Below are 13,589 nucleotides of genomic sequence, written 5' to 3'. Positions count from 1 at the left end.
GCGTTGTAATGTGTCCCTCATATGATTTAATCGCTTTTATCACCCTTTTATAAAATTGTCGAACTATTAACTTGATTGATCTATCACGCCTAATAAGATAATACCTTGGACAATTGAATTATCATGCTAGGTACCTTAAATCAATCTAAATAAGATAATCACGATCGATTTAGTGTTATGTGTTGCATATTGCTAAAATCAATTCAGAATAGTTTAATAGTTTAACGCATGTCCCTTCAATTATTTATGCTGAGCTAGTAAGGATAACCTGCCTCTGGAGTTATCGATGAGCACTCCTCTCGGTAGTTACAGTCCCCCGAACTCTCAATCTCTGCTCTGCAGGTGTACGTTGAGCGATCTCCACACCAGGGATCACAAGGGAACCTATGGCCGTCGTGGTCGAACATAATTGCACTCCCTTTATGTCACGATAACCGGGTTTTGTTAGTTTTTCTCATTGTCGTTAAAAACTGAATGACGACTCCTATATTACTAGTCAATTGGGTGTAAATTCACAGGAAATCTAACTACACTTGATCTGACAACGTCACGCCCACGAGGGACGAGGTCACGCATTAGCCTCGTGCTTTTTCGACCCCCTCACAGGTGGCGACTCCATCGTAATTCAACGTTCTAAGTATACATGCATTTTACGCATTTTGCAAGATTGAATTTCGATTTTTCAATGTTCAAATTCGATTAACGTCATTAGTGTGAACCTAGATTTTTACTCCCCTTCCCTTGGGGTTAGATTGTCAAAAATCAAGCCAACATAGTGATCACACTTCTCGATATATTCGACCAAGTTTGGGTCTTTGGTGTTTTCCAAACGGAATTCGTGAAATTCCTAAAAATTACATTACGAAAATCCAAATATGAAAAGTACGAAAAAAAAGCCCCCTACATGCATCTACGGTGTTAAAATAGCTCTGCATACCACAGATTCAAAGAAAATATATACATAACTGTTACAATCAAAACAATTACTTATTCAGCATTCTAAAGCACAACTCGTACTCCACCGCTTCTAGCTTGATGCGAGCAGTGATTTTCGATGTTTAATTTCGCATCTTTCCAAGTAGAGCCCTTCGCAATATGCGCACAAATTGTTCCGATCGGCGAATTGATGATAAACCCTAAACATGTATGAAACCAAATTTCCTTCCCAATTATTGAAACCCCAAAAATAAAATTCCCATCCATGGATGAGAATCAATAACCTAGAAAATATCTAGGAAAACTCCAAAAATAAATACTCCGTAATAGGAACAACCCAAGAATAAATTGGGAACACAACAACGGAAGAGAAACAAAAAAAAAGACAAAACATAAAGAGAAAACAATAAAAAAAAAAAAAAAAAGAAGGGTCGGAAATAGTTTAATTTCCGAAGAAATTAGACTATTTCTGACCTAAATGACAAAGAAAACCTAAACCCTAGAAGATAAGAGAGAAGGGAGAGAGAGAGAGAGAGAGAGAGAGAGAGAGAGAGAGAGAGAGAGAGAGAGAGAGAGAGAGAGAGAGAGAGAGAGAGAGAGAGAGAGAGAGAGAGAGAGAGAGAGAGAGAGAGAGAGAGAGAGAGAGAGAGAGAGAGAAGAGCGTCGGTTAATTTTTAACTACGAAGTACTACCTCCGTTTCTAAATAATATTTACACTTTATGTTTTAGTCCGTTTCATATTATTCTTTACACTTTTATTTATTCCATTTTTCGACATGAAAATTTACTACCTTGCTCTTCTTACCACACACTATTTAAAATGTTCCACTGATTTTCTCTTACTTTATCTTTTTTTACGCGCGCCCACAGTTTTACACATTTCTCTTACTTTATCTATATTTTATTATATTTCACCAACTTTTCTATTTTTGTGTTAAAAATTTATGAAAATAGTAACTGTAAAGATATTTATGAAACGGAGGCAGTACCTACTTAATATTAAAATTAAAAGAAACCTTCATGTTCAAACCTTATTCCATTAAATATATCATTCAGAGTTTTCATTATTACTGGCACTATATAGCTAGTCATTATCAAGTGCTTAGTCTTAACATTTTGAATTTTGACTAGTAAAACTTTTCCACCAAAAAAAATCAAACAAGTTTAATAACTTGTTTTGCCTACTTCCTTCAAAATCACCCCACAAAAGCTTATTAAATTTAAAACATCGTTTCCATTGAATTTCATTATATGCACTTGCATACTATAAATAACCCAAAAGTAGGCATACTTACATACAAGCCGGCTACAATAACACAAGTAATTAAAATTAAGGAATAGTTTAGATCTTGACATATACAATGAGTTCCTTTAACGTTGAAGCCCCTTCGAAGCTATCCCAATTTCCTCCCGAAGGAGAATGGACTACTGGCTTTCATGACTGTTGCCATGATCGCAATCATTGTAAGATTTTAAGCTCTATATCCTTAGCTTCTTTGTTTCATTTGCTTTAGGCGTATCAAATATTGATTGTGTCAATGTCATCTACCTTAATTAATTAATTACTTAACTATATATGAAGTAATTATAACAATAACTTGTTGTATAATCATACTAATAATTATCCATAATGTACATTATATTGCAGGTTTGAAAACATGTTTCTGCCCTATGATCACCATGGGAGAGATCGCTGAAATTATTGATGGAGGCACAACATGTAAGCAATTAACTACTGCTCCGGCTGTCGATTATTATATTTTCTCATTCATGGTTTGACTTTTTAGTTGGTCACGATATAGAGCCTTACTTGATTAGCTGGAAGAGTAAATAAATAATTAATCATACAACTTGGGTTGGTCAACACATGGAAACAGATTTGAAATTGAATTTAATTAATCATAGATGATGATGGAATAACGTACACCAATTGAAATTCATACTCCGTATATGATGTGTATGTTTCTCCTTGTGTCAAATCCTTGGATTCGACACCATGATCAAGATGAATAATCCCTCCGTCCCTTAATAATCGCACCACTTTCTTTTTCGAACCGTCCCTTAATAGTTACACCGCTTGTTTAAAATAATTAATAGCGAAGCAGAAGGCATGTTGCCTGTATAGTTTTCTTCCGGTTGGATGGAAAGCAATGTATGCAGCTGGATATAGAAGAAGACTGAGGGAAATGTTTAAACTGCCAGAGGACCCACACAGTGATTGTCTAGTTCATGAATTTTGCTGTGTCTGTGCCCTTACTCAAGAGTTTCGCGAGCTTAAGAACCGTGGAGCTGATCCTTCCTTAGGTAATCTATCTTTTATTCTTTCCGTCCCTAGTATAACTAACTTACCTAGGATATTAATGCTAAAACTTTTGTGTGCTGACAAACGTAAAGGGAGTTAGGCCCTGTTTTTTAGAGCTGAACTGAACTGAACTGAATTGAACTGAACTGAACTGAACTGAACTGAACTGGATTATTTCATAAAAGTATAACTCGCTAACTATCTCACAAATAAATCAAGACAGACAGAGTGTATTTAAGAGTATATCTTCTATTTTATAGGAGAACTCCTAACCTCTTTGAGTTTTTGGTGTCCGTTTATAAATATTTATAATGCTCTTATTATTGTAATAAATTTGTTTAAATGAAAAAAAAAAGAATCATTTCAAACCAAAAATATAAAATCTTTCCATTTATGTAAGCAACTACTACGTACATACTCTGTATCATTTTTATTTTTTTATTAAGTGCATAAGCGTTAGAACTATTAAAACACAACCTGTTAGAATAATGCCTTGAATCGGTCAGCCTTTACTGCGCCCACCACGGTATCCGTTGTTCTAGACTAGGGTTATATGTTTTGAACCTATTTTCTTGACTTTACCGCATCTGTGTAGAGAGTACTATATTAGCTCTCTAGGTCATAACCTAGTCGTATTCTGTAATCTGTACTACTCAAGATCAATAAAACTTTCCTCTCTTCTGCATGTGGACGTAGCTAACACATTGTTAGTGAACCAAGTTAAATCTCAGCGTTCTTTATTTTCGTTATTTAATCTTTCTTTATATCCGTTATAACACAACCTTTTTTTTATACAAGTATGATATTGATAATTTGGTATGTGCACTGACATAATTTATAATAAAATGGTAATTAGGATGGCAAGGCAATTTGGAGAAATGGAATCGGGAAGGACTGAAAGAGCCCCCAATCCAAACCCGCATGGCTCGTTGCTAGCCTGGCCCATTCTGCGTGAATTAGTTCAGTCGTGATCAAATATGATGCTTAATATTTCGGTTCAAGGTTATTTTCAGCCCTTTGTTGTACAAATTACAAAAGTTCTACTTTCTTTTTCGTCCTTTTTCATTGTGAAAAGGATTCAATTATGTATTGCACGTCTCTCATTGTGTAATATTAGTATTGTTTGGCATGTTCGATGTCTCGCTTTACCTGTTTTAATATTAATTATATTGTAGTGTATATTTATGTAAAATGTTAATGTAAAGTATCCACTTGGATGTGTTATAAATAAAGGTTTGCTAAAAATCTAAAATGTAGAATACAAAAGTAGAATAATATTACAAAAATCGTTATGCAGTGGTGATAAAACCATTGTCTTGAACGAGATTTGGTGCACGGTGCTCTACTGTCTTACTCAATTCGTCCATAAGATTAATATAACTATAAATCTAATACACAATGACATTGTTGGGTGTGAAATGAAGTCACTAGTGTTAGTAAATACAATTATGGGGCCTCATATGTGTACAATAAAATGTGTTAATCATCATATAGATAAGCCAAATTTATAATGGTCTATTTACGGTTTACGGTTTACGGTTTACGATCGGACTTGGCTTAGAGGCATAATTATCATGAAAATAAATGTTGTATAGATACCATAGTACTATCTTTAATGTGGTGACGGGTCAAATAGAAGATAGTACATTTAAGTTCATTATTGAAACAGTTATGGCCCCCGGTGCATGTTTTTATTAGTGTATGTTATCAAGAGAAAGCTGAAAAGCTAGAAGAGTAAGAGGAGTATTAAAGATATAGTCTCCTCATGTTCTTTTCGGTTACATTTTGGGTCTTTATATCCCATCAATGGAGAGCCAAATGATCATCACACTAAACCCAGAAAACATAGCATCGGAAGGCTTAATCGTATCCGACGCTCGATCCCTCTTCACTCATGGCTGCTATGGAAGCTCAAGGTATGTAATTTAAATTGATTGTTCTTTCAATGGGTTTACATGGATATAATCTTTAATGAATCATAATTCAGTCCTTTAATTTCTTTCAACTAGAACTTATGCCCCAAAAGAGAGAATAGATAGGAGATGAAGAGACAACAATGGTATGTCTTTACAAAACCAGAAAACAAGTATATGTAGGATTTAGTGGAGGAATGATAACAATATTTTGGGTCTAATTAACCCACTTGTTGCACAAGTCCTTTTAACTTGTGTTTGTGAGCCAAAAAGTTCGGTGATGTGTTTAGTCCACTTGGGGCTAAATGGGACATGAGTTAGCTTATCTTAGAAGCCTTAGAATGTTTTTTGATGTATAACTATGACCTAATGGGGAGTTAGGTCAACTGAAATAAATCAGATCTAAAAACACACAAAGGGAGAGGAGAGAAAGAGAAGAGGGATGCTCGGATTTTCAAGGACAGCTTCCACGTAACTGTCGTTTTCCGGAGTTTTAACCGTCGGATTCTATCGTCAGCTTGTTGGAAAACATATGGCCTCGTTTTGGACGATTCGATCGTTGTTTTGAGCTCTGATTTGTCCGTGGTTATAGCTGGACATAACCTACAAAATTGGTGGTATTCTTCATCTGTTATCTCTCAATAGTAGATCTCTTATGTATATAAGTGTTGTTGGAGCGATTTCGTATACTAATGCTGGAAGATGCATTAATTCCCAAAATACAACACATTATAATTCATTTCCCACTACATCGTCCACGTCATCAAGACAAAGAGAAAAGTTTTTTTTTCCCTGTTTAAATTTGAACCGCCAACTCAAATGGAGGTTTGATTTTAGGATAAACCGCCATTTAAATTGACGGTTAAGTGGACTAAATTGCCAACTCAAATAGTTTAGCCTGAAACCAAACCGCCATTTGAGTTGGCGGTTTCCTTTGGCTTGCTTTCACAACTTCCCCTTTCCAAGTTTCCAATTTGATTTGTTATTTTGAAATCAATACGAGAGTTATTGATTTTCTTTTGCTGTATAAAGTAAACTGCCAACTCAAATGGCGGTTCATTTAAAAGCGGTTTACTTGTTTCAACCACTATTCCGTTGGCGGTTTTGCCGATTGATTAAAAAAATTAGACTGGTTTTAACGCTGAAGTGGATGATAGAGTGTGAAATAAATTATAATGTGGCGTATTTTGGGAATTAATGCAAATCGCTCGTGTTGTTGGGTTGTTAACCTTTTTGTACTGATTAGGGTTATTTTGCCTCAATTTTATGATAATAAGAGAAGATGGAAACGGTGGACTCCTCACACGTCACATGGTTTTACTCTTCACAAGGAGTCTACCCTTGTCACATTCTCTAATTATGATAAAATTGAGTGCAAAATAATCAAATTAGTTATACAACGGTTCACAAGAATCGCAACCAACCAACACTTCCATACATAATAGATCTACAATTGAGAGTAAAAGATGAAAAATATAACCCAATTTCGTAGGTTTTGTCCAGCTGCGACCACAGACAAACCAGATCTCAAAACAACGATCCAACCGTTCAAAATGAGGCCCTATGTTTCCCAACAAGCTGACAAAAAATCAGTAGAATCCGACGATTAAAACTTCAGCAAACGGCAGATCGTGGAAGATGTCCTTGAAAATCCTAGTAGCCCTCTCTTTTTCTCTCTGTTTTAAGATTGGATTTCTTTCAGTTGACCTAAATCCTCTTAGGTCATAGCTATACATCAAAATATTCTCTAAGACTTCTAAGATAAGCCAAACAATTTAGTCCCAAATTGACTAAATACATAACTTAATATTTTGGGCTCACAAACACAAGTTAGGACTTACTTGTGCAATAAGTGGGCTAGACCCATAACAAACAACTCATGATAGTCAAGAGACTTAAGAGAGTTCAATGACCACAATCAATGAAATTTAAAATAAAAACAAAAACGTAAAAATCAGCTTTTATCTTTACACTTTTAAAAGTGGGAGATTTATTACGGTTCCTTATGAACAGTAACTCTCTATGTGGCTATGTATACCAATTATTCATTTTCTTCTTTTTAACTAATCATTCTAATGTTTTTTTTAACTAATTTGTCAACTATCTTAACTAAGGGTAATAGTCTTATTGCGACCTTAATCTAAACATTTCACTGCATATTTCTTAGGTAATCACTCAACTCATACTCCTTAATCTAATAATCTTGCTCATACGTACGAAGTATATTTGGAATTGGGTACATGTACCAAATGTCTTAATAATCTTGCTCATAAGTACGAAGTATATTTAGAATTGGGTACATGTAGCAAATGTCTTTCTTCTGTACTAACTTTATCGGTTTTGTTTAATTACGATTTAATACAACCGATCAATAAAAATTAACCGACTCTGAGTACACCAAACTAAAATATAGTTGGGAACAAGACAGAAGTTCTCATATACATTTGCGTGTCATTTTTTATTCAAATGAAATGTAGAACATGTATTGTGTATAGTATCGAGTTTCGAGTATCCAACTTGTCAACTCTTTATTTTGAAAAGGAAATGTATTTTATTTTCGGATATAGGATCTGACCCGATCCGAAATTTCCATATCGGAAAAATGTGATCCGGATCCAATACAAAAGTTTGGGGTTTCCGAAGTTTTTGAATCGGATACCCGGAAATCCGAAATCAATCCGAATTCAAAAATATTAAAATATTAGGGTGGTAGAACGCCATTAATGCCCAATTGAAATTTCCAGTTACATTGCGCGCGCATTACGCGCAACCGGCCACTATTAATTTTTAAAATATCCAGGAAAAAAAACTCGGAAATCCAATCCGATTTGGTACAATCGAATCCAGAATTTTACGGATTTGATTTTAGTGATCCCAAATAAATCAAATATTTTGGATTGAATTTGCCCACCTCTAATTTTCAATTGTGATCTACTGATCGCTTTGCCCACCTCCAAATTTTCAAATATCTGATAATACGGATCAGATTGGATATCCGATATGCCCAGTTCAAATTATCCAATTTACACAATATGTTGATGTAATTGAGGATAAAACATAGCTTACACCTAATAATGTTACATTAGTTTCAGGAGGACAGACAACCAGGAAAAAAGCCCCTTAAGACATGGTCATATTTTACACATTGGCTTGCAACAAACTTGTATATAACAAGACATGCCTTTCGTTAGCACTTACATTAGCCGTACTACATTAGTATTTTAGGAATCACACTAAAAATTAGTGTGGTGAGATTGATCTGAACAGTTCACAAGCAGTAACCCTGAAAGAAGAAGTTGCAAAAACGGCCAACGTTTAAGCATTGCAGTTCTTGGGACGGGCTAGCCATAAGGAGCTAAGTGCCCTAAGACGCGCAGTGTAATCGTGGATGACAAGCAGTGCTTGAGCTGCTTGACGAGTTGTCAAAATGCGATGCAATTGTTGCAAAGTCTGCTGCCGCAAAAGATCAGCCTAATATCAAAAAAATATAAAAATAAAATGAATCAAATTCAGAGCATTGATTATCGAGATCTGTTATTCATTTATAGAAAAGAGATTGTACCTGGTGAACAAAGTTCTCTAGTGTGGCAAGCTTGCCCATTGCAATCGCCATTTGGCCCATGTAATCAGCAACGATTCCGGTGCTACAAGGACCGAGACAATTTGCAGAAAGTGTATCAACCAGAGATTGTTGCAACGCTTCCATTCCTTGAGACAAAGCATCCTCAGCTTGTTGAGAGGATTGCTGTAAGTTGCATACTCCCATCAATTGCTGCTCGGTTAGAGGTTGAAGGTGGTTCACTAGTATCTGATATTCAAAAACAAGTCATTATAATCATATATATATATAAAATTATAAATGCACACCAATTAAGAGAATAATTAAAGACCTTAAGCAACTCTGAAGAACGAAATCCGCCAAGCCACATGAAACACCTTTCAGCTGGAGTCTGCCACATGCCAGACAGCAGATGAAATATATCGGACTTTGCTCCTATGCTTTTGAGTCGGAATAATTCATCATAGTGTGACATTAAACTGTCAACAACAACTAGTAGTTCATCATCACATACATGAGACTTTAGTGCTGATCTTGTGTCATTTATTAGCCTTTGATGCTGGTCGAGCCAAACCCCATAATGTACATCAAATGCCACAACTCCTACAAACACAAGCCAAAGGAATGACTTATTTGTATCTTTCAATTAAACCCATCATAAAAGGAAAGTACCATTAGTTCCCAGTGAGTGGCCCGGCTCATTTCCAACTCCTGTGACCATGAAACCCTGCATTACAGAAAATAAGATAATAATGTACTAAAATTGAGCATGGAAAGTTTCGGAACAGGACAATTCAAAGTTCAGGCACTGCACCTGCTGCCGAGCTCTTTCAAGCTGTTGTTCTAACTGTGCAAGCTTCACCCGACTGCTCTCTAGTTGCTCAACATATGCCTATAACAAACCAACATATAAAATACATGTCACAACAATAAGCTGTCTTTTTCCCCTCCATAGTATATGATTAATTTCATGAATTGGTACCCAAGTAAGGTAAACTAATGCAAAAGTAACAGCTACGGAAGGGAAAGTTTATTAAAGACGAAAAAACAGTTGCATATTCTATGGAGTATATGATTTATCTGTTACTTCACTAATTTGTTTACAACTCCTTCCTTCCAAAAAATAGTCGCATGCACTATTTCAGAAAGTTCAGAAAACATTGTCAAGTCTCCTGAAATATGAATCAAAGTACACAATCAAAAGATACCACCCCTTAGCTCTTTCCGTTCTAAAACTATTTGTTGATATTGTCAGTAACCTTTGCCTCTACAACCCCAACAGTAACGCATATGCCCATTCTGATGCTGGAGAAGAGAAGATCATGAATAGCTCACAGCTGATTAAACTTAAGTATGCCATAATATTCACTTAGGGACCTTACAGTGATGGGAAAAGTACAGGTAAGTCGATTTTAGTACTCTTTCACCTGTCTGTTTTACCTTTTAACCTCTCTAGCTGGTTAAAAATAACATTTCCAGAAAATTACAGAAACCAAGTACATATATCCAAAGTAAGCTACAAGCCTAACAATGGGAAAAGTACAGCCGTACAAGTAAGTCAGAATGACAAATCGATCAACTGCTAACAGTAAAAATAAAGTACAGGTAAGTCAGAATGAAAAAAGATCAAGTACAGGATCCTAACCATGAGTTCTTTGGTTTTACAGGCTCACAGACAAACTATATGGGTAATGCAAATGTGCAACAAACCTGTGGTACTCGTGTTTGGGCACGAGAGAACACCACATGATGAAACATAAAGTGTACTTGAAGCATCAACAATTATTGACAAAGTTCAATTTTGCAGTATTGCAAGAGCTTAAAACATATTAATAACATTAAGATATAAAATATGTCAATTAAATGAATGCATGCTCCTGGTAAGAAAAGGTCGCACATTGTCCAAACCCCATTAGGAGATAAGTCGCTTACATGAATTTTGCAAAAGAACCCTTCATAAAAGTTAAGTCATTTTAGTGCACTCTACATCATTTGTCTAGTGGCGTACATCATTCCGAAAGTTATCAAAGAGTGAATGTGACCTTTAATTCTGGATTGAAGAAGTATTCTAGCATAACAATTACAAATAGTTAAACTATAACTATAATGCAAGTTAGAGAAGCTACAAGGTAGTATTAGGATATGATACAAAACAGTCAGGAAAAGATTACCTTCTTTCTCAAACGACTCTTTTTTGCAGCTTCTCGATTCTGAGCTAGTCTCCTAAGAGTCTGGTGGGGGGGAAAAAAAAAAAAAAAAAAAAAGGAGAGATAGATTAAAAATTCTAGAATTCAAAGGTAAGATTGAAGAGATATATTATTACAAAACTCCAACGTTTGATATCTAGCTAAACAACCTTTTGGTCGTCGGTCTTTCCTTTGGATTGATCTGTTGAGTCGACCACTGCTCCATTCTGAATTACTTGACACTGAATCATGGGATTCAATGGAAAATAATTGAAGCAAACATGTTAATGACACAAACAACATATTTTGAAAATTTTGCTTAAATTTCACTCAACATTCACATGCATGGTATAATCAATTATTATAACACAAGCTCAGTTTTAAACATGTTTTTATTATGGACCTATTAAACATATGTTGTCATCTTTAATAATTCAAGTGGTTTTTGAAGAAAATATTTCTTCAAGAACATATTAACCAATGAAGTTAATATTTCTTATGCACATCTGTTTAAAGAGTACTACTTCTATAAACTCTCTGATTTAGAACCTAGCTGCATTTTGTAATTTGTATTCCTCAATATCATTAAAGTTTTTCTTTCCTTGGCATGTGGATGTACTTAAAATCTATGGTCTTTATTTATGTTTTTTATTACTCTTTCCTACATCCGTTATGACATTTTTCACAACAAAATTATCTCCTATGAAGTTTAAAATCTTAGCAATAGAATTGAGCCCTAAATGAGCATTGGAGCAAAAAAAAAAAACTGATAATATAACGCTTCAATAACTTGGTAACCTGTTAAGTAGTGAACCATCCCCAGTGCATTAATCACATCTCACATACTCACAATAAAGGTCCAAGGTTTACATTTCATATAGTGATCAGAATAGAGATAGAGGTCCAAACTCCAAAGGTTTCAGATTAAAAATAAATTGGAATATTTGTTCACCAATGTCCTCACACAACATTGGAAAAAGATTTATTCGGACAAAACAAACATGAAATTCGAGAAATTGAAAACCAAAGACAAAAAACATAATCAAAATCCAAAGTTGGTTCAAAATTCAAGCCAAATATTTTTAGCATGGAGTACAATTACAAAGAAAGCAACAATACAATTACAATTACAATTGCACCATAAGAAAATGGATAGTAGCATTACAAAATTACGAGTATAACCCAAGCACAAAAAACTAAACCAAAAGGTAGGAGAGAGAAAATGAACCTGATTTCTGTCATCGGTGTCAACATCTGTGGAGGTATCAGTCTGTTGGCTGGTGTCTGCCATGGTTGCAGACTCACCCCAATACTCCAACTCCCTGCCTCCCACCGTTCTCTTCTCTCCAACAAGCTCCCCTGCCTCTACCACCCTCGTTGTTGCCACCGTCGCCGCCGTTGCTGATGGACCCAAATAATTATTCTGCCCAAATTACAAATATTTAACACAAAGAAAACAGAAATTCTAAAAAATGAAAAACTGGGTAATTCAAAAGTGCACAAAATATAAGAAAAATACAAAAAGGAATTACCGGGTTTACAGCCTGAAATGGTAAACTTGAAGGAAAGGCGACGTTGCTTGATCTTAGACCACCTACGAACAACAGAAAAATGGAAGTTGTTAGGAAACCAAAAAAAAAATATGGAAATTAAAACAATAATTTTGCATATTTTTATGAGTTAAAAAAAAAGGTGTGTTTACTTCGGCTTAAATCAACCGCATCTTGTTGGTGGAAAACAACTTGGTGGTAAAGCTCACCTATGTTGGGCGTAATACTTTCCTCTCCCCTGTTTTCACACAATAACAAAACAGAGGATCAGCAAAAACAAAACAGACATGTAAAATGACCTCGAATCGTATCCCGTCTACATCACTGCGCTTAGTGGGTCAAAAAAATGTGTGTATGGAGGGAGGGAAAAGAGAAAAAAACCTGAAGAAATAAGTTGGGTCACTAGGGTGGCAATACAATTCCCTGAAGCTTTGCATTTTTTTTTTTTTTACTGTGGTTCTCTCTCTTAAGTCTTAACAGTCGTTGTCAAAATGTTGAAGAAGATGAAGAGTTTGCTTGTTTACATAACAATGACATACGGAGCACTTAAATTCTGGCATTAAAAATAAAAGCAGAGAAGTAACAAAGTGTAATGATTGAGAAAGGGAAACAATAGTGGTTCAGTTAACATGGATAAAGGAAGATATAATTGCATTGAAATATGTCAAATTTTTTGAGTGTAAAATCACAACAGTGAAGAGGACTGACAGGGAGATTCCGTATCACGGTATGCAGCTAAGATTGAGGTGGGTCTTTTTAGACTTAGGAGGTCAGCTCAGCTCATTACGGGGCAAATGCGGGCTGGGTCTGCAAATGGTCCATTTGACTTTATATGGTTTTTAATAACGGACTTAAAACGTATATATCTCAAATTCTATAATCGTAAAAATATCTAAAAAATTGCTTTTTTAAAAATATATGTTGAACGAATCTAACAATACCCCCTCACAATTATACTCCGTATATTTTTTTTTTGGTGCAAATGAGCCACAAGGGCGGGGATGAGAATCGATCCCAGGATCACCTGGAATCGGGATGGAAGCTCTAACCAACTGAGCTATCCATCACTCTCATTATACTCCGTATATTTGTTGTAGGTTAATGAGAATTCAATCAACGTTTTTAAAATTTTGACCCAAAAAA

At 35.2% G+C, this 13,589-nt stretch overlaps 2 protein-coding genes across 5 annotated transcripts; one reads left to right on the top strand and one right to left on the bottom strand.

Annotated features, from left to right (window-relative positions):
• Positions 1-2,120: 2,120 nt before the first annotated feature.
• On the top strand, positions 2,121-4,490 carry LOC110805643 (protein PLANT CADMIUM RESISTANCE 7). The gene is made up of 4 exons (XM_022011264.2): positions 2,121-2,400; positions 2,585-2,656; positions 3,034-3,240; positions 4,095-4,490. Exons 1-4 carry the CDS (start codon positions 2,298-2,300, stop codon positions 4,172-4,174), a joined length of 462 nt encoding a protein of 153 aa, XP_021866956.1. The 5' UTR covers positions 2,121-2,297; the 3' UTR covers positions 4,175-4,490.
• A 3,702-nt stretch (positions 4,491-8,192) lies between these two features.
• LOC110805644 (transcription factor TGA2) lies at positions 8,193-13,099 on the bottom strand. Of its 4 annotated transcripts, XM_056840613.1 has the most exons (12): positions 12,828-13,099; positions 12,599-12,684; positions 12,429-12,490; positions 12,125-12,319; positions 11,067-11,138; positions 10,882-10,941; positions 9,525-9,602; positions 9,383-9,437; positions 9,225-9,313; positions 9,042-9,101; positions 8,714-8,959; positions 8,193-8,622 (listed from the first exon to the last, which is right to left on the bottom strand). In XM_056840613.1, the coding sequence occupies exons 1-12, from the start codon at positions 12,881-12,883 to the stop codon at positions 8,467-8,469; spliced, it is 1,215 nt and encodes a 404-aa protein (XP_056696591.1). In that variant the 5' UTR covers positions 12,884-13,099; the 3' UTR covers positions 8,193-8,466. The 4 variants fall into 4 exon arrangements, with proteins under 4 accessions (XP_056696591.1, XP_021866958.1, XP_021866957.1 ...); XM_022011266.2 differs by having other exon boundaries at positions 8,193-8,601; positions 9,042-9,313; XM_022011265.2 differs by having other exon boundaries at positions 9,042-9,313; positions 12,828-13,097.
• Positions 13,100-13,589: the final 490 nt, after the last annotated feature.

This window comes from Spinacia oleracea, chromosome 3 (genome assembly GCF_020520425.1).
Source record: "Spinacia oleracea cultivar Varoflay chromosome 3, BTI_SOV_V1, whole genome shotgun sequence".
Taxonomy (NCBI): domain Eukaryota; kingdom Viridiplantae; phylum Streptophyta; class Magnoliopsida; order Caryophyllales; family Amaranthaceae; genus Spinacia; species Spinacia oleracea.
This window is presented reverse-complemented; position numbering and strand designations above follow the sequence as displayed.